Consider the following 21,688-nt stretch of genomic DNA (forward strand, 5'->3'; position numbering starts at 1 on the left):
ACAACCGTGATTCCTCTGACACCTTACATCACATCAACAATTTCCAGTTCCCTGGCCCTAACCACTTCCTCTTCACCATGGACGTCCAATCCCTCTACACCTCCATCCCCCACCAGGATGGTCTGAGGGCCCTTAGCTTCTTCCTCGAACAGAGGCCCGAACAATCCCATCCACCACCACTCTCCTCCATCCAGCTGAACTTGTTCTCACGCTGAACAATTTCTCCTTCAACTCCTCTCACTTCCTCCAAATAAAAGGTGTGGCTATGGGTACCTGCATGGGCCCCAGCTATGTCTGTCTCTTTATGGGGTATGTGGAACATTCCTTGTACCAGTCCTACTCCGGCCCCCTTCCACAACTCTTTCTCCAGTACATCGATGATTAACTCGGTGCTGCTTCATGCTCTCGTCGGGACTTGGAAAAATTTATTAATTTTGCTTCCAATCTCCACCCCTCCATCATTTTCACGTGGTCCATCTCTGACACTTCCCTTCCCTTCCTTGACCTCTCTGTCTCAATCTCTGGTGATAGACTGTCCACCAATATCCATTACAAACCCACCGACTCCCACAGCTACCTCGACTACAGCTCCTCACACCCCGCTTCCTGTAAGGACTCCATCCCATTCTCTCAGTTCTTTCGCCTCCGTCGCATCTGTTCCGATGATGCTACCTTCAAAAACAGTTCCTCTGACATGTCCTCCTTCTTCCTTAACCGAGGTTTTCCACCCACGGTCGTTGACAGGGCCCTCAACCGTGTCCGGCCCATCTCCCGCACATCCGCCCTCACGCCTTCTCCTCCCTCCCAGAAACATGATAGGGTCCCCCTTGTCCTCACTTATTACCCCACCAGCCTCCGCATTCAAAGGATCATCCTCCGCCAACTCCAGCATGATGCCACCACCAAACACATCTTCCCTTCACCCCCCCCATCGGCATTCCATAGGGATCGCTCCCTCCGGGACACCCTGGTCCACACCTCCGTCACCCCCTACTCCTCAACCCCCTCCTATGGCACCACCCCTGCCCATGCATAAGATGCAACACCTGCCTCTTCACTTCCTCTCTCCTCACTGTCCAAGGGCCCAAACACTCCTTTCAAGTGAAGCAGCATTTCACTTGCATTTCCCCCAACTTAGTCTACTGTATTCGTTGCTCCCAATGTGGTCTCCTCTACATTGAAGAGACCAAACGTAAACTGGGCGACCGCTTTGCAGAACACCTGCGGTCTGTCCGCAAGAATGACCCAGACCTCCCTGTCGCTTGCCATTTTAACACTCCACCCTGCTCTCTTGCCCACATGTCTGTCCTTGGCTTACTGCATTGTTCCAGTGAAGCCCAATGCGAACTGGAGGAACAACACCTCATCTTCCGACTAGGCACTTTACAGCCTTCCGGACTGAATATTGAATTCAACAACTTTAGGTCTTGAGCTCCCTCCCCCATCCCCAACCCCTTTCTGTTTCCCCCTTCCTTTTGTTTTTTTCCAATAAATTATATAGATTTTTCTTTTCCCACCTATTTTCATTATTTTTAAATATTTTTGAATCTTTTATGCTCTCCCCACCCCCACTAGAGCTATACCTTGAGTGGCCTACCATCCATTCTTAATTAGCATATTCGTTTAGATAATATCACCAACTTTAACACCTATGTGTTCTTTTGTTCTATTGTTGGTGACATCTTTTGATGATCTGCTTCTATCACAGCTTGTTTGTCCCTACAACCACACCAACCCCCTCCACTTCTCTCTCTCCGCAAACCCCCCCCCCCCCCCACCTTAAACCAGCTTATATTTCAACTCTTCCTTGGACTCGAACTCAAGTTCTGTTGAAGGGTCATGAGGACTTGAAACGTCAACTCTTTTCTTCTCCGCCGATGTTGCCAGACCTGCTGAGTTTTTCCAGGTAATTCTGTTTTTATAAAGAATATACTCTTTGCTCGTCACCCACTGGCTCCAAGAGTTACTTTATGCCATCCTTATGTCTGTTTTGCTTAAGTTAGACACAGAGGGGCATGAAATAATTACAGTATTTTTGCCCAGCATTTGTATTTTTCTCCTGAATCTGCTGAAAGCATGCATGTTTATGGTTGTAGCTCCAGGACTAAGTGGCAATTGTGTGAATAACTGAGTGCATGGAGATCATAGCTGTGTCAAACCTCAAACAAATGCTAGCAGTTTGAGCAGTGGTCAGTGGAGACCCTGGCAATTTCCTTGCCCTTATTGGACACATGGCCAACTGTGACCCATCTGCCATTCTGGCTGAGAGGTCAACAAAACCCAATCCAGGATTAAAGTAAGGCCTTCCTGGATTGCGGAGCTATTCCCTGTAGAATTATTTTTATAAATAAGGCTTTCAATTTATAGAGCATAAGCATGGGCTGTTTGATTGGTTTAATTGTTACCAATAGTGAGTTTGGAATAAAGGCAGTTTTAGTTATGGCCCATGCTATTAAATAGCAAAATTAACAAGAATGTGTCATGCATGGTTCATGAAATAAAGTTGGAGGAATTCTTCCATCTGATTGCTTCCTACGAGTAACACTGTGGAGCAGTTGCCTGAATGTAAATGGTTTTATTCGGGAAGGAGGAAAATAGCTAATCCAGAATTGAGTACTATCCTTGGAGGAAAAGTAAGAAGATTCACACATGGTTATGTTTTCAGAAAATTCTTTGCTTATATGCTTCCTTCGCTTCCATACCCCTTTTTGACTTTATTGTGTGCGACTGCTCATGAGCAGGGACTCCCATTTTTTCGGTCTGTAAGCCTTCAGTTGGCATCGTTGTCTTTGGTTGTTCATGGGTCAAATGATTGTCATCCCTGCACCTGAGTTTCAAAGTGTCTCAAGGCTGTTGATAACCAAGTGCACCCAAATTACTACAACAGCAAAGTACTATGAATGCTGGATATATGAAATACAGTAAAACAAAATGCTTGAAATACTCAGCCAGTCTGGCAGCATCTGTGAAAAGAGAAATGGAGTTAATGTTTCACTTTAGTGACCCTTTGTCAGAGTGTACCTAATTACTATGTGGATTTGTGGGGTCCTAGGATATTTGGTAAGCTTGTTTCAAGTTACAGCATGGTGGACATTGCTTATAGACTTCCATTAAAAGTACCTACTTTTGCCACTACTGTTTGGACTTCGTCCTGTGGCAATACTAATGACAGCTCAAGATTCCATTTTCCCCCATAATGGCCTTTCTCCTTCTTGTTCTTGGGTACTCTTTATCAGTTTCGCACAGTGTGGCGAGTGTTAAATGAAGGTAAAATGATTTTTGACCTTTAGAGTCTTGATTGCTGCTTGGAGGTGACTGAATGCAGTGCTGCCACCTCTTACCTTGCAAGGAGTGTAACAGCTTGATGTCTTTTGGTTTGTGCTAGTATTTTCTATATTGGATAGAACTGGGCTTTATCATTGGGGGTACCTTGTTTGTCTTGGGTAATAACTTTGCATTAACATCAGAGTCTAGGACATATAGGATTGATTCAGTATGCAGCAGGTATGATCAATTATCGCAAAATCTGTTAGTATGGCATTGCTGTACTGTTTTTATATTGTAACTGAGAGATGTTAACCTTTTGATTATGGTAAAAACTGCATTTTAATATTTTGAGAAAGCTAATAATGGAATTTGGAATGAAACTGGTGTTGATACAAAACAGATACCGTACAAATGCACATGTGCAAAATGCTAAAGTTGGGTACTTGAAAGCAGCCCCTAAGTTGAATTGCTCCTGAAGTCAAATGGCTATCAGAAAGGAAAATATTATGCTGGGTGGAAAGTAGTTGATTTTATCAATGCTGACTGCAAGGACACCAGCGCAAAGAGGCTGCTGAGACAGTGTAATAAAATTTCATGTGAAAGTGGAGAAACAAAAAGGAGTTAGAGTAGAGCTGCTATTAGTAGCGATAAGAAATTTGAGTATAAAGGGAGAGGCTACATCTTGGTGAGGAGCTATTGTCCACCCTCCACACAAGTAAGAATCTTAATTGGTATAATGCATAAGACAGTAATGACCACTGTAATACTGAGGTTGCTCCGCAACAGGAATGCAGTGCAGTATCACCTTACTACCATGTTGGTCTGTTAGTATACTCGATGCGTCATAAATGAAGATTAAATTGCTTTTAACAGGTATCCCCTATGAATGGTTGTGTCTAGTTCAACAGGTCTAAACCCGAATAATACATAGAAAAAAGGTACATATCATTTGGCTAACAATGTCTTAAAGTTAGATGGTTCATTATGTGACTTGAGTCCCAAACAAACATGGTTTTGCACTATTCCATTCTAGTAGTTTGTAGCGAATGCTTCTAAAAATGAAGACTTTCTATGTAAAACTGTGCTCATTTCCATCATAAATGGTAGGCGTTTTCATCTTTCCTGCCTGAGCTTGACTGCCTGTAGCAATGATGTGATGGGTATCGTCCAGTTTTTGGAAGATGATGTTGCATTAGCTCCAGGCCCTTGGTGTGTTTCTGTTCCCAGAAACTTTCAATAGGTCTTCTAAATGGCTCCAACAATTTGCTAAGTTTTTAAAAAGATTTTGACACTTTTTTTGAAAATATGCTTGAGATTGGATTGAATAAATCATTATGATAAAATGGTTTACATTTTTTAAATCTGAAGCATAGTAGTGAACTTTTAAAACCATTAATATGTAAAACTCTGCAAATATTTATAGAGGTTTACATGGAAATAGAAAAGCAGAGGGGTTAGGCATGCAGTTGTCCCACAGGGGTGGTACTTAATCTATGCAACACTTGTGTGGGGGTGGGGAAAACATTCCTTAAAATTGAGGACAAGAAGAGGATTCCAAATCATGTGAGAAAAGGTTAGGTGAGCATTTTTCAACCTTACAAACTGGCAAGGAATGTTCCTAGATTTACATTTCAGCCTGTAGTTGTTCCTTGGGGTATTTGTTGAAATGTGCACATTGTGTGGCAAATCTGAAAACTCTGACAAGTTGTCTTGTATTTGATTTTGTATCAGTATTTTCTATTTAATAGAGCATATTTTGTTAAGTTTTTGAGCATGATGTAGAATTTGCATGCATTTGCATACACGTTTCAAAATCAGCAACACCCTTGAAAAAGCATTTCTTTGAAGAATATTTTCACTATTGGAATGTGATCCATTTTTGGAACATTGAATTTATTCTCTATTTGAAACTTTACGTGGTAAGATAGTGGAACTCTGTTCTTCGCTTGGAGGACATGGGTTAAAGCCCCACTCCAGGAACTGAGCACATAATCATGGCTGACACTCCAGTGAACTGCTGACGGAGTTATTGTTTTTTGAATGAGATGTTAAACCAAAGACCTGTCAGACCCCTCAGGTGGATGATGTAAAAGATCTATTTGAAGAGCAGTGAAGTTCTTCAGGTGTATCCCTCCTGGCACCCTAAACCAGTTTAATTTTTCATTTCTTGCATGGCACTTTCTGGGACCTTGCTGTGTGCAGATTGGCTGCTGCGTTTCCCCACATTACAGTATTGACTACACTTCAGAAGAGATTTATTGACTTTGAAGTGGGTGAGGTCATGCAAGTTCTTTCTTTCCAAAACTGTCCAACACAGTTTTTGACAGGTTTTTTTTTACTATGTCAGCTAATTTACTCTAAAAATGTTTAGTCTTACAAGGAAAGCGTTAAAATAAAATGGACTACATTTGGCTTCATCCATTGTTTGACAGATCATTTTTTATTCAAGCTGTTGCCTTTCCATTAACCCATTTTTTAAATATAAAGTAGAAATTGTTTGAGTGCCTTCTTTTGCTCAGTGCAAAACATACAGAACCTAAAATTGATTTTTGTTGAAGTCAGAGGCTGTGTGCATTATTATTAGAAATTCAGAAATAATTGATAGTGGACATGTAATTATTTTATTGTGTCCACTTAAACTGTGAAAGGAGCAATAGAATTACAAGTTCTGTTCTCCCAAACTTGAATGCTGTCAGGAGAGAGAATTTTAATCTATATAACAGTAAAATGAAATGTTGGTTACAGTTCTCTCACCAGTGATAGGAACAATATGATTTGATGAGTAAAGTTATTGTGCATTAAAACATATTTATTTAGTGCACTTAAGTTCTTGTTGGTACCAGTAAGTGAAATAAGCCTAGTGATACCATGAGCTTCCTCAGCATTTTCTGTTCACCCTTCTTCTAGTTGCATACAACCAATTTAGCACTTGCTGAAAATTCTTAGAGTAGAATTCACAGATCCATATCCAAGCACGGGACTATTGTTAGAATATTTCATTTTTTTTTAAAGCTAGACTAGGCCACCTTTGTTCAGAGGGCAGTTAAGAGTCAACCGCATTGCTGTGAGTCTGGAGTTACATGGAGGTCAGAGCAGGTAAAGGCGGCAAATTTTCTTCCCTAAAAGACATTAGTGACCTTTAAGGTCGTCATCATACTTTTAATTCCAGATTTTTATTTAATTTAAATTTCGCCATCTGCTGTGGTGGGATTCGAATCCAGATCCCCAGAGCATTACGCTGGGCTTTCTGGAACACTAAAACAAAAACAGAATTACCTGGAAAAACTCAGCAGGCCTGGCAGCATCGGCGGAGAAGAAAAGAGTTGACGTTTCGAGTCTTCATGACCCTTCAACAGAACTGAGTGAATATTAGGAGAGGGGTGAAATATAAGCTGGTTTAAGGTGGGGGGGGTGGGGGTGGTGTGTGTGTGTGGAGGGGGCGGGGGGGGCGGGGAGAGAAGGCGGGGTGGTTGTAGGGACAAGCAAGCAGTGATAGGAGCAGATAGTCAAAAGATGTCACAGACAAAGGAACAAAGAGGTGTTGAAGGTGGTGATATTATCTAAAATAATGTGCTAATTAAGAATGGATGGCAGGGCACTCGAGGTACAGCTCTAGTGGGGTTGGGGTGGAAAGACTAGCAGGGCATACAAGATTTAAAAATAATAGAAATAGGTGGGAAAAGAAAAATCTATATAAATTATTGAAAAAAACAAAAGGAAGGGGGAAGAAACGGAAAGGGGGTGGGGATGGAGGAGGGAGTTCAAGATCTAAGGTTGTTGAATTTAATATTCAGTCCGGAAGGCTGTAAAGTGCTTAGTCGGAAGATGAGGTGCTGTTCCTCCAGTTTGTGTTGGGCTTCACTGGAAATGTACTTCTAATTTTCAGTAATGTGACCTAATGTTATAGACTCTTGTGATGCATTTATTTGTTTGTTGCATGTGGAGGTGGACTCCATTCCATCTTTGATCAGTCTGAATGAGGTTCCAAAAATAAACCTTGGTTAATGCTTTCATGAGCTCACCTTAGTGAAATTATATTGCCCAACAGTTATGAAGTTTACCTATACTTTCTAGCTAGGGTAAACAGCAATAATTTATGGACTCTGTCTTTTAGCCTGCAGAGGTAGATGAGAGAAATAAAGCAAGCAAGATTTTTTTTTTGGAAGGTGGGAAAGTAAAAAGTAATATGAATGTATTGCCTGACGCATAGTCTTGTAGTGTTTCATAGTCAGGTCTCTATGACTAGCTATTACTTCAGGTCCATACTACCTTTATTCTTAGTTAATTGGTGAGGCCTTTTAGTTTTTGAATCTTTTTACGTGCTGAGGGGTTTGGTGGTATGTGTCAAGCTTTCTGTGACCAATTATTGTTACAGGTTCATACCACATTTCCTATTAGCTGGCTAGGCCTTTTATGCTTTAAATCTTGTAATATGCTAAGAGATTTGGTGATTGTACCCGGGATGGTCTGCAGACTTCTCAAAATTTATAGCACGGTATCCTGAAAATCGAGCTGTGTGCAATATATAAGTGGAAACATTAGATCTGAAAACTTCCATTCAAGCTTACAAGGGAATAACACTGTCTTTGTTATCAATTATGGTTTGCAGGTATTCAGTGCTCTGAGCATTGAAAGGTGTATTATTGTAGGTGAATGAATGTTTAAAATTGAGAAGGAGTGGTGGCTATTTTGGGTACAGGGTTAAAACAGGTGCTGAATGGATACTCTGCCAATGAAGCACTCCTGTTTGAAAGTCTGGTTTGAGCATACCATTTTGGTCCAAAGTGACCATAATTTGAACTTGCCTGAGGTGCAAAACTGGACACCTGCAGGTTTAGCGCTCAGTTACTGATGTGACGCAATTTTTGTGGAGCGCATATGTGGGTTCCTCGCATCCACTGAAGGTGTGGAATGCATTGGCTGACACATCACAGCACATTACAGGGTGGCTCAGGGACCAAGGGAGATGGCGCACAGACTCTTGGACATGGTAGTGGAGGCCCTGGCGAGGAGGTCCAGGAGAAAGGGTGTTCTATACCCGCAGAAGGGGAAGCACACCACATCCCCCTTCAGCCTCTTTCTCCTGCAGCAGTTGTTCTGCCTGACCTCATGTCCTCCTCCATTCCTTGTCCTGACCAAAGGGGCTTGCTAGCAAAATACCCATGACCAAGCTCCCTCTCTCTCCTGGTTACTCCTTGGGAGTTTTCCAATAAGGAAGAGTAGCACAGAAAATTTGCAGAATAAGTGTTGCGAGAGTGGTGGTGAAATATTGACACTATCCCAGAAAATCTCCTTATATGTTTAAGGTCAAGGGACCATGAAATTGTGAGAATCTCTTTAAGTAACAATTGAAATCCACGTTAACACCTTGTTCATTCCCAGTCAACTGGTTGCTGTTAAAAAGCGGGCTTTAGGACAAATGCTAGCTGCTAAACTGCTGTGCTGCTTCATTAATGAGCATGAGCAGCATTTGGAGTAGCAGTCAACCCCTTAATGGGCATCCGTGTGGCAGCTCTTAATGTACGTTTCAGCTGCTTTGCCAGCATGACATATTGCGCAAAACATGGACTAAATTGGTGATTCTGCTCAAGACCCAATTTTGGCCAACTTGGAGGATCTGTAATGCCTGAATATTGATTGGATTGAGCTGTGGCCTGTAGGTGCAATAAGGGCCAGGGCAGTTTGAATCCATTCCCCATGTCTCCTCTTCCATGAGGTAACTGTTCCTCCGAACTCTGTCGGATGTTATCAGCTACCAGGCTTTGGGTCCAAGAATGCTCTAAGCCTCCGCACACTTGGGAAAGAGGTGTGTTCTTTTTGTAATTTAAAAAAATAAAGAAAAATTAAAAATTAGAGGCGAGTGTGTTCTGTATTTAAAATGATGACTGGAAGAGGGAAAGAAAATGGAGTAAAAAGAATAGCTGGATGGGTGCATTGGAAAATCAGGGCAAAAAGTTTTTTAAATGAGTTATAGTGGTGGTGAGAGACTATGAAATAAATGTCAGGAATTGATTTAACTATAAAAGGATCAAGGTGAATGGTACTAGGTGGAGGAAAAAGGGCAAAGTGGTGTACAGAAATAGATTTGACTATAGATAATGGTTTGAATGGGAACAGAGTAAAAAGAGTGGGGAAACAGATGCGTGATTACACAAAAACAGCAAGCAAATTGAATGAGGAAAGGCAAAAGAGAAGTTGAAGTACATCTGAAATGGCAACATTTTTTAAAAAAAAACATCTATTATAAATGCATCAGGATTGACCGGAACAGGATGGTCAGTGGCATGGCAAAAGAGTGTAGAAAAAAGTTACAGCATTAGGTCAGTAGAAAGTAAATGACAGAAAAACAATTACCATCGTTAATTATAAAAGTTGGTGGCTGGGTAGCAAAAGGGCCAAATGGAGTAGGCAAGCAGGATTGAAACAGCGAAAGAAATAGATGAAGCCATTTTTTGGCAATCCCTTGGGATAGAGGATGACTTTCTTGTATTCCGTTTCCATAGATTTTGAGATGGCTAATAAGCCCAGTGTGCCATCTGCAGACCCTGCCACATTCGGCGCAAGCAGTGCTTGGAGAGTCGGGTAGATGAGTGGTTTGGAGGATTCTCCAATGTCTTGACTTCACCTCTGCATTTCGCAACAAAGTCTGTCAACTTGTTTGATACCTTCCCAAATGAACTTGATCCATTTTGGTCGGTGACAGGTCAGGGCCTCCCATTCAGCGAGGATATTTGACCTCTTAAAGATCGCTTCCTAAAATGGAGAGGAGATTCTGGGGTCATGAGCTCTGCAGCAGCAATGGCTACTGTGGAGCTCCAACTGAAGGTTAACAGCTGCAGAGTGCTTTAAGTTCTTGCTTTTTTAATGGTTGGTTGTGACTTAAATGGCCAATGCTTGAGGCTTGAGTCCTGCTCCAAAATAGCAACTGAAAAGGTATGTTTTCAAAAATATGTGAAAAATTCCGTGGAAAACCGTCCCCCGCCCTGATCTCTCAGCTCCCTCGCCTGCCCCTGTGCTTCAGGTGGGCCGGCTGGCCCTGGTTCCGGACCCGCTCTGTGGAGTCAACAGTAACTTTAAAGCCTCAAAATGGGATTTCAGTGGGAGAGAGTTTTGGAAGCACAGCCCTAAAATGTTGAGAGTTTGTGCAATAACATTGCCTTGTTTGACAATACTGTAGGAGAGATTAAAAGCTGTCAAAAATGAGAAAATACAACAAAAATGTTTTTAAAACTTGACGTGAAGGAAAGAAGCAGCAGGCCATGTACGTCAGGGCTAGATGTTTGATGTGTAAAGGTACTATCTTATTCACGCTAGTCAACGGTAACCAGAACGACAAAAATTCCACCAAGTGAGCAGGGCCTGCAACTGTCAGCTACTGTTTACATTGGGTTTTTTTGTTTTACCTAATTGCCCAAAAGCTATTTCAATGTTAAGTGTTGACATAAAGCATGAGAAAAAATTGTGCTAACAGGTTTGGACAGCTAGTTGAGGAAGTGTTCAAGCCGTTTTAGTCCAGTAGTAATTTCAGCTTCAACTAACGTTACTCGAACACATGGACCCTTCATCTTATTTCAGTTTGATATTGTTGTTTGTGAATTGGCTGCTGTGCTTCACAATATATTAATTAATATTCATTGCACGTGTGACACATCAGGCTGTTTCTGAGATATGAAAGTGCCAAAAAAAAGTTTTGTTTTTAGTTTTTGGGTTGTGCACAGTCAGTGCATTATTCACATATGTTCTTGTCTACAATGAAATGCTGGGAAGTTGCAAGCAGAGCACATTTTTTGTAATGTGCTTGAATATTTTTAGGTTATAATAAATTGAGTGAGATCACACCTGACATTTTGTAGCGAAGCAGCACAAAACTTTTCTGTAATTACAGTTTGCAGCACAATACTCATTAGTCTTTTACTCAGACTATTCCCTGGTGATCTAGAATTTGACACTGAATGTAAACTATGTGTTAACTATATAGGAAGCTGCATTACCAATTGACAACTTTATTATTAGTCATCGTTCTTGAGATTTGAGAGCTGTGTGTCTGCCTGACTAAAATGCATGCAAATTAACTGAAACCACAAAAGAACTTTTTGAAACAATTTTTTTGTACATTCATATTTTAATTACAATACTTACTACTTACCACTCTTGACAACAATTCCCTCTACAGATCTTTCCTTTTGCCCTAGAGTGTTAACACATTATTATCTTTCAAATTCTTCATACATAACCTTGATGCTCACTTAATCATCTGTGGCTTTCTTCTCTTCCCATTTCTGGCATTCGTTTATGAATTTTAAATTAAAGCAAGTCTCTTAACTTGATCAATATAAAACAGTAATTGCAGTCCTATATTCAAAGATATGGGAAGCATAGCTGTAAAAAGCTATCTACCAGAAAGGGGGTGTGCTGTCTTATTGAAATGAGAATGGCGACTAGCTATTAGTGCGTCAAATGATAGCTGGCATTTAGAAATCCAATTTGTTGCAGTTCCTCTATTGTGTGTTTTTTTTTCAAATTGGGTTAACAAAATTGTTATCTCATAATGCTGTACTTTGAAAAAAGCCACTACAATTTTGATTAATAACCCCTTTTAATGAACCAACCATTTTTACAGAATCAGTATCAGATTTCACTATCATATGAGATGTTTTCACATGACAGTGGCCACATTGATACTTTTCAGGGAAATGATTATTGTGTGACAGGGTTAAGAATTGTGATCTACATCAGTAAAATTACTTATATTCAGGAAACATGGGGAAGGGAAGTTTTTTTTCCTCATAATGAACTTTTGATTGACATTAATCCTTTTGCCCATGTGAATCAAATTGCAGTTCAAAACTATTTCTTAGAGAATTTTGGAGTTCTACACTTCTGCCTGCTATATATGTGCCACAAGAGTGGCTGTACTTTCTCCCCATCAACCTTCCCTAGACCACTACCAGTGATCCTACTGCCTAGTGCCCCCCGCCCAAGCTCAGCACCAGGGCTATTGGTGATGACTTTACATTTTAATTCCACCAACCAGCCTTTCACCACCAGTCTCTGCTTGATGCCTTCCCACACAATGCAGTTTAGTTTGGGAACTGAGTATACTGGGAATCAAAGCCTATTCTATTGCTCTAAGCATTTTTGATTGTGACGCTTAGTGTCACAGAACCATCTGAAGAATTTTGGTTGAATGGCATTTTTGGCTCATTCTTTTGAATGTGTTTTCCCTAACTGAAACTTCTTGTGTAGGTATAGAATAAATAGGATGCTGAATATTAAGAAATATTAAGAATATTATGAAAGTTATTAAAGAAATCCCCAGAAGCTAATATTTTTTGTATACTATTGTCTGTGTGGTAATAGAGTTGCCTGCAAAAAAGCAAGCTGACCTGCTTTCCCAGAGGCTGCTCTTGACCATTCAGAGAAATGTGGTTGTTTCTACTTCTATTTGCAGTTGAAATCTAGGTGTGTGAGTGAGAGGGAGAGAGCAGTTTGGCTGAATGGCCTGCTGGTGTGCCACAACTCCTATACAATGGAATACTAAGGTTCTAATCTACCAAATCTGAAATATTAAATTTTGATTTCCTGTAGTCAGTTCACATCTACAATTTTTTATGTCAAAATTAATTTTCTTGTCTTATGGTTGAGGAATAATTTGAAGGAATTATGCAGTCTCTACTTTTTGAGCTGGTGTGTCTTTGTGACTTTATTCTTTCAGGTAAAGTGATTCTATTCTCCCCATACGTAGTCTGAGTGTATGCAGTGTGTTCATACTGGCCAATATCCAATTGTGTAATAGCATAAACTGGGAATATGGTTGCATAGCCTAGGGCTATAACATAAGACTGCTTCAAGATATTGTCTTTTCTTTTTCCAGCTCCTTCAGTTTTTCTGAAGGCAAACTGAAACACCTGGTGAGACAAAACTAGAGGCGCACCGTTAAACTTTTTGTTTTAGAGACCGGTGAATGTCGACTCAGCCAATCAAACCAAATCCCACAATGATTTAACCAATTATAAAACCCCTCTTGAGATCAAAGTTTTTATAAAAATGTACCACATTATCCCTATTCATGGATTTGTTTAAAATTTTACTGGTGAGGCTTTGGTGCTGGGCTCGAGATGAGTAAGTTCCCATTGTTAAGCCAGGCTTGCTTGGTAGTATTTTTTGGCTGCCTGATTTCGACATGTGCCCTTTGGTTCTATGTACCAAATGAGTGGGAAGTTGTCTACCTGATTATTTTCTCAATTAGAAGGTTTAGCAATAAAATCAGCTACTTTTTAAACACACCACCTCTCTTCTTGGACTGTGGACTTTTTAAAAGAAATGCTGCTATTCTCAAAATTAATAAGGGATATCCTATATTAATGGACCTCAGATGCGACAATTCTCCATCAGTAATCAGTTGAAAGCAGACTGTGAGCTGTAACGCTGTAAAAGCTAGTCTTCTGGCTTTAATACATGTCTTCCATGCCTGCAGCCTGTGATGTTATTTTAAAATCCCGATCAATTTCACTTTGTTTTAAAACTCAATTTAAAGACAGCTCTTTCCCAAATCTTACTATAATGATCGCATGGAACATGACTGTAGCGTTATTGCAATTCAACATTTTGATATCTAAATTTACCAGTACTTTTTTTTTAGTCACAGGTAGCATACCATTCCCGCACATCACTAATAGAAAGCTATCTGTCATCACTGACAAACAACAAATCTAAAAATTAGTAAATGAATCACTAACTAAATTGAGCTATACTAAAAGCAGGAAATTGGTTCAGAGCTAGAATATAATCATCAGATTCAGATTATTGTAAATTCTTTTAGTTTTTGCTTACAGTTCAATGTCACCCAGATTCCATCATTTGATATTCTGACTATATTGCAGATCTACAGGAAGTGCTAGTGTCTGTATCATTTCACAACTTATTGCTCTTAAACAATAGAAACTGGAAATCTATACAATTGTTATTAAATGCACACATTCAGCTCTTCTCGTTAGCCTCAACTGGTGAAATTTATAATGTAAGGAAAGATCTGCTTGAATTGCCAGTCCTAATAAAATTAAGGGTAAGGACCATACTATGCTGCAGGAGAATGTACTGTCTGATGTGGTGTATAGTTTTCTAGATTCTGAAGTTCTTAAAATTTTATCCATCACCTGGATTAGCGTGTACTGGATGAACTAATTTCAATTGAGAAACTGGTAGGTGCAATATAGCTTGTTTTAACTACCCTTTGGCCAGGAAGGGAGAAATCAGCCTTGGGTCACAGGTCAGCAGTCTGAAACAATGTTGCAAGTGTGTGGATGTCGTAGACTATCAGAACGTAGGGACATAGGACTTAGGAGCAAGAGTAGGCTATTTGGTCCTTCGAGCCTGCTCTGCCATTCAGTGATATCATGGCTGACCTACTTGAAACCGCAACTCCATATCCCTCTGTGCCCCCCATAAACCTTGATTCCCTTGTCGATCTCAAATCTGACTAACTCAGTTTTGAATAAATTCAATGAGCTAGCCTCCATTGCTTTCTGGGAAAGAAAATTCCACAGACTAATGGACCACTGAGAGATAACAATTCTCCTCACCTCTGTCTTAAAAAAGGAGACCTCTTATTCTTAAACTGTCCCCTAGTTCTAAGCTCCCCCACAAGAGGAAACATTCTCCTGGTCTCCAACCTATCAAGCCCCCTCAGGATCTTATATATTTCAATAAGGTCACCGCTCTTTCTTCTGAACTCTAACAGATATAGGCCCAAACTGTTCAACCGTTCCTCATAAGATAAACCTTTCATCCCAAGAATGAGTCAAGTGAATCTTCTCTGAACTGCTTCTAATGCAGTTATATCCTTTTTAAAATAAGGAAACTAAAACTGTACACAGTATTCCAGATGTGGTCTCACCATGGCCTGCACAGCAGCAGTAAAACTTCCCTACTTTTTATATTCCATCTCCTTTGCAATAAATGCCAACATTTCAAACATTTTGTTAACTGGAGATTTTAGATTTAAAGTTGTCTTTGTACCTTCATTGCAATTGAAAAATCGACTCATATCAGATTGCTTTGGCAAGTTTACATTTTTTGGTTTGGTCAGCAGTTTGTTGCATATTTGCAACCAGTGGGATGAATAAGATTTTACTTCATAGGTGTCGATTACTCTTTTGTGTTATATGTTTGTGGTGAGAGGGGAAAAAGTTAATTTTTCGATTACAGGTACGCAAGTATAGAATACTAGCTGATTTCATTTGTTTGTTGACCATACGTTTTATAATCTGGGTCTCCTGCAGCCAAATTAAGTTAAAATTGATATAACATGTTAGACCAGTGGCCAGGGAAGCCTATTTTTCTTCGGTCTTGGTACCTGCTGCTGATATAATGGTGTTAGTAAAAGCATTATACTGGAGGTAGTGCAACCTAGACCCACCTGTTTGACAATGTCACCGTGTATAAGTCCTTATTTATCACTATTTCATAATGCTATTATTCAGTTATGTCACATGCACAGTGAACTGATTTTTGCCACTTAAGCTTTGCACCCCTGCTTTCCATTTGGTGCTGGTTCATGGAGAAATTGTTATCCAATTTAAAAGTCAATCTGGTGGTGTGCTGTTATACACAGATCTGATTTTTGATGTAAAGGGTATTTTTTCATCGGCATTGAGAATTTTTAGCCCCTTGTCTATAGAATCCAAAGTGACCTGAGAGAATTTGTGTATAGAAGGTGAATTTTGGATCTGCATCCATTTACCAGTTTTACAACAACAATCACTGACTGAAATTCTTAATTCTGAACTGTTTTCCAATTTACATTTGAACGCTGGAACTGGTATACGAGTGTTAATTATATTGTTCTTTCCTCTGACTTTTTTTTCACAACTGAAAGGAAAGACTTTTGCGTTTTAAAATTCTTTTCTGGTTGCCACCATTGGGCAATATCAGAACGATTTGAAATAGTTTAAAACATTATATCTTTCAGGAAGGTGCTTCTGCCAGAAAGGCTCAAACCCCTGCTGTTCAACCTGTTCCAAGACCAGGTAAAGGATATTCAATATTTTGTTTCAATGAATGTGTGCTAAGATGTTGCTATGATCTCTGGTTGATATTACTGTTTCCAGTCTTGTTTCTGTTCATATTGCTGTAAAAAAGGATTTAAAAAATAAGGTTTCAAAGGATGTTTTGTGATTACTAGAAAGAGGACAATAGCATAATATCTGTACAAAATACAAATAAGCTGCATTAAGATAAAACCACTTTGAACGTAATGATGTAATGACGGGGCATTGCAGCATTGAAATTGAAATTTAACTCACCAGCAACAACAATGGACTGCTGTTATATTCCCCCTTAGACTGCTGTCAATGCTTCCTAAATTAACAAAGCAAAGGCAAAATATATAAATAAATAATGTAATCATCTGAGGTATTCAGGATATGTTTATGCACCTTGATAATGTAATCTTCTAAAAAATGTTATCCTGTAGTACAGTTAATATCTCATTTTGCTTTCATCTATCCCTAAGAATTAGGAGCAGGAGTAGGCCTCTCAGCATCTCGAGCCTGCTCCGCCATTCAATAAGGTCATGGCTGATCTGAATGTAACCGCAACCCCACATTCCTGCCTCCCTCGATAACCTTTCACCCCTTATTAATCAAGAATCTATCTAGCTCTGCCTTAAAAATATTCAAAGTCTCTGCTCCCATTGCCTTTTGAGGAAGAGAATTCCAAAGTCATTCAACCCTCAGAGAAAAAAATTCTCATCTCCGACCTAAATGAGCGACCCCTTTTTCTCAAACAATGATCCCTCATTCTAGATTCTCCTACAAGAGGAAACATCCTCTCCACATCCACCATGTCAAGACCCTTCAGGATCTTAAAGGTTTCAATTAAGTTGCATCTTACTCTTCTAAATTCCACCGGATTCAAGCCTAACCTGTCCAGCCTTTCCTCATAAGACAACCTGCCCATTCTTGTTATTAGGCTAGTAAACCTTCTCTTAACTGCTTGTCACACGTTTACATCTTTCTTTAAATAAGGAGACCAGTATTCTACACAATACTGCTGATGTGGTCTCACTAATGCTCCATACAACTGAAGCATAACCTCCCTTTGTAATCAATTCCCCTCACAATAAATGATAACATTCTATTAGCTTTCCTAATTACCTGCCGTACCTGCATACTAACCTTTTGTGATTCATATACTAGGACACCCGGATCCCTCTGAATCTCAGAGCTCTGCAATCTCTCACCATTTAGATAATAAGCTTCTATTTATTCTTCCTGCCAAAATGTACAATTTCACATTGTCCACATTATACTCTATTTGCCAGATCTTTGCCCACTCACTTAACCTATTTGTGTCACTTTGTAGCCTCCTTATGTCCGCTTCACAATTTACTTTCCTACCTACCTGTGTCGTCAGCAAATTTAGCAAATTCAGTCCTTTCATTCAAGCCATTTATGTAAAATGTAAAACAAATGAGGCCCCAGCATTGATCCCTGTGGCACACCACTCATCACGTACTGCCAACCAGAAAAAGACCGATTGCCTTTGCTTCCTGTTAGCTAGCCAATCTTCTATCCATGCCAAAATGTTACCTCCTACACCATCAGCTTTTATTTTCTGCAATAACCTTTAATGTGGCACTTTACTAAATGCCTTCAGGAAATCTAAGTACAGTACATCCACCAGTTCCCCTTTATCCACAACATAGGTGACTTCTTCAAAGAACTCCAGTAAATTGGTTAAACGTGATTTCCCTTTTTTTAAACCATGTTAACTTTGCCTGATGGCCTTGAATTTTTCTAAGTGCCCTGCTATAACATCTTGAATAATAGCTTCTAACCTTTTCCCTGTAACAGATGTTAAGCTAATTGGCTTATCATTTTCTGCTTTCTGTCTCCCTCTCTTTTTTAATATAGGAGTTATATTTGCTATTTTCCAATCTAATGGAACCTTCCTCGAATCTAGGGTATTTTGGAAAATTAAAACCAGTGCATCAGCTATCTCACTAGCCACTTCTTTAAAGACCTTAAGGTGAAGTCCATCCGGACCTGGGGAGTTGTCAGCCCCAAGCCCTAACAATTTGCTCAACAGCATTTCCCTAGTGATCGTAACTTTCCCGAGTTCCTCCCTCCCTTCCTTTTCTTAATTTACAGCTATTTCCTGGATGTTACTTGTGTCCTGTACAGTGAAGATTGAAGCAAAATACCTGTTTAATTCATCTGCCATCTCTCTACTTTCCATTATAAATTTCCCAGACGCACTTTCTATAGGACCAACACTCACTTTGTTAACTTTTCTTATTTAAATATCTATAGAAACTCTTACTATCTGTCTTTGTGCTACTAACTAGCTTTCTCTTGTACTCTAATTTTCCCCTCCTTATTAATCTTTTTGTCATTCTTTGCAGTTCTTTATATTATTTCTAATTTTCTGACCTGCCACTCCCCTTTGTGTAATTATATGCTTCTTCTTTAAGTTTGATACTGCCTTTAACTTTTACAGTTAACCACGGACGGTGGGCCCTTGGAATTTTTCTTTCTCATTGGAATGTATATATCCTGTGTATTCTGAAATATCCCTTTAAATGTCTGTCACTGAACGTCTATTGCCATATCCCTTAACCTCATTTGCCAGTTCACTTTAGCCAACCCTGCCTTGATGCCTTCATAATTGCCCTTATTTAAGTTTAAAATACTAGTCTTGAATACACTTGTTTTCCCTCAAAGTTAATGTTTCTAAAATTGAATGTTTCTAGAAGCTTTTAGGAAGAAGTAGGGAGCAGGTACACTTCTTAAGTTATAGCAGAGTTTGTGTTCTCTACATGACATTTCTTTTGAATATACTGCTAGTTCATGTGTTTCTCATCTTGAATTCATGTGGTTTCTTATCCTCAGCCATATCTCAGTATGAATATTTGGGATATAATTTTAAGGGGGGAGGAGATGGCACGGTGGCATTGTTGCTGGCCTAGTAATCCAGTGACCCAGAGTAATGCTCTGGGGACCCAGAGTAATGCTCTGGGGACCCGGGTTCGAATCCCGCTATGGCAGATGGTGGATTTTGAATTCGATAAAAATCTGGAAGTAAAATGATCATGAAACCATTGTTGATTGTTGTAAAAACCCATCTGGTTCACTAATGGGTTAGTTAGGAAGGAAATCGGGCACCCTATATGTGACTGACTCTTGTTGAGACTCAAAATGTGAAATGGCCTAGCAAGCCACAAAGTCTTAAGAAAGGAATGAAATTGGATGGACTACTTGGCCTCGACCGGAAATGCCAAACTCAGCCCAGTTGACCCTGCAACGTTCTCTAACAACGTCACTAACATCTGGGGGCTAGTGCCAAAATTGGGAGAGCTGTCTCACAGACAGCATAGTCATGCAACATAGTAACCCTCATAGAATTATACCTCACAGATAATGTCTCAGACACCACCATCCCTGGATATGTCCTGTCCCATCAGCAGAGGTGGTGGCACAGTGGCATGCAGTCATGAGGGAGTTGTGCTGGGAGACCTCAATATCAACGCTGGACCTCATGGCCTTAGGTCAAACATGGGGGCAAAGAAACTTGCTGCTGATTACCATGTACTGCCCTCCCTCAGCTGATGAAGGCGGCAAGGGTGCAGAATGTACTCTGGGTGGAGGACTTCAAGGTCCATCACCAAGAGTGGCTTGGTTGCACTGTGCTGGCTGAGTCCTAAGGGATAAAGCTGCCAGACTGGGCCTGCGGCAGGTGGTGAGGGAACCAACAAAAGGGAAGAACACACTTGACCACCTCACCAATCTGCCTGCCGCAGATGCATCTATCCATGACAGTATCAGTAGGAGTGACCGCTGCACAGTTGTTGTGGAGACGAAGTCCCGCCGTCACATTGAGCATACCCTCCATCGTGTCGTGTGGCACTACCACCGTGCTTAATGGAATAGATTTCGATACTGGGAGCAGCTATACACTTTAGGACTCAGCCAGCTTGGCCAGTAGTGGTGCAACCGAACCACTTTTGGTGATGGACAAGTCCCCCACCCAGAGTACATTCTACACCCTTGCCACTCAAGACTGGGCATTCACCGTGGGCACGAGCAGCAACAGAATTGTACTTGAACGCAATATGTAACCTCATGGCCCAGCATATCCCCCACTCTACCATTACCACCAAGTCAGGGGATCAACCCTGGTGCAATGAAGAGTGCAGGCGGCATGCCAGGAACAGCATTTGCTACAATCTTCAGCCAGAAGTGTCGAGTGGATGATCCATTTTGGCCTCCTCCGGAGGTCCCCAGATGCCAGTCTTCAGCCAATTCACTTCTCTCCACGTGATATCAAGAAACGGTTGAAAGCACTGGATAGCGCAAAAGCTATGGGGCCTGACAATATTCCTGCAATAGTAATGAAGACTTGTTCTCCAGAAGTTAATGTGCCCCTAGCCAAGCTGTTCCAGCACAGCTACAACACTAGCATCTACCCAGCTATGTGTAAAATTGCCCAGATGTGTCCTGTACACAAAAAGGAAAACAAACCACCCCATCAATCTACTCTCAATCGTCAGTAGTGTAATGGAAGAGGTCATCAACAGTGCTATCAAGCCACACTTGCTTAGCAATAACCTGCTCGCTGAAGCCCAATTTGGGTTCTGCCAGGGCCATTCAGACCAACTCTTTTCTTCTCCGCCGATGCTGCCAGACCTGCTGAGTTTGTCCAGGTAATTCTGTTTTTGTTTTCCATTCAGACCGTGGCCTCATTACATTCTTGGTTCAAATATGGACAAAAGTGCTGAACTCCCAAGGTGAGGTGAGAGTGATTGCTCTTGACATCCAGGCCTCATTTGACTGAGTGTGGCATCAAGGAACCCTAGCGAAACTGGGGGGGCACGACTCTCCACTGGTTGGAATCATGCCTAGCACAAATGAAGATGGTTGTGGTTGTTGGAGGCCAGATATCTTGGCTCCAGGACATCACTGCAGGAGTTCCTCAGGGTGGTGTCCTTGGCCCAACCATCTTCAGCTGCCTCATCAATGACCTTCCTTACATCATAAGGTTAGAAATGGGGATGTTCACTGATGATTGCACAATGTTCAGCATCATTTGCAACTGCTCAGATACTAAAGCAGTTCATGCCCAAATACAGCAAAGCCTGGACAATATCCAGACTTGAGCTGACAAGTGGTAAGTAACATTCGTGCCACACAAGTGCCAGGCAATGACCATCTCCAACAAGCGAGAATCCAACCATCACCCCTTGACGCTCAGTGGCATTACCATCACTGAATCCCCCACTATCAAAACCCTGGGGGGTTACCATTGACCAGAAGCTGAACTGGGCCCACCATATAAATACTGTGGCTACCAGAGCAGGTCAGCTGCTAGGAATCATGTGACGAGTAACTCACCTCCTGACTCCCCAAATCCTGTCCACCAT

At 40.8% G+C, this 21,688-nt stretch overlaps 1 protein-coding gene across 1 annotated transcript in view; it reads left to right on the top strand.

The window, feature by feature from the left end:
- The window catches only part of cdc73 (cell division cycle 73, Paf1/RNA polymerase II complex component, homolog (S. cerevisiae)), a 384,146-nt gene that overhangs the window by 208,481 nt on the left and 153,977 nt on the right, over positions 1-21,688 (top strand). The window contains exon 11 of the mRNA XM_041207677.1: positions 16,238-16,295. Coding sequence (XP_041063611.1) covers positions 16,238-16,295 — 58 coding nt within the window. The remainder of the gene's footprint in view (positions 1-16,237; positions 16,296-21,688) is intronic.

This window comes from Carcharodon carcharias, chromosome 16 (genome assembly GCF_017639515.1).
Source record: "Carcharodon carcharias isolate sCarCar2 chromosome 16, sCarCar2.pri, whole genome shotgun sequence".
NCBI lineage: Eukaryota > Metazoa > Chordata > Chondrichthyes > Lamniformes > Lamnidae > Carcharodon > Carcharodon carcharias.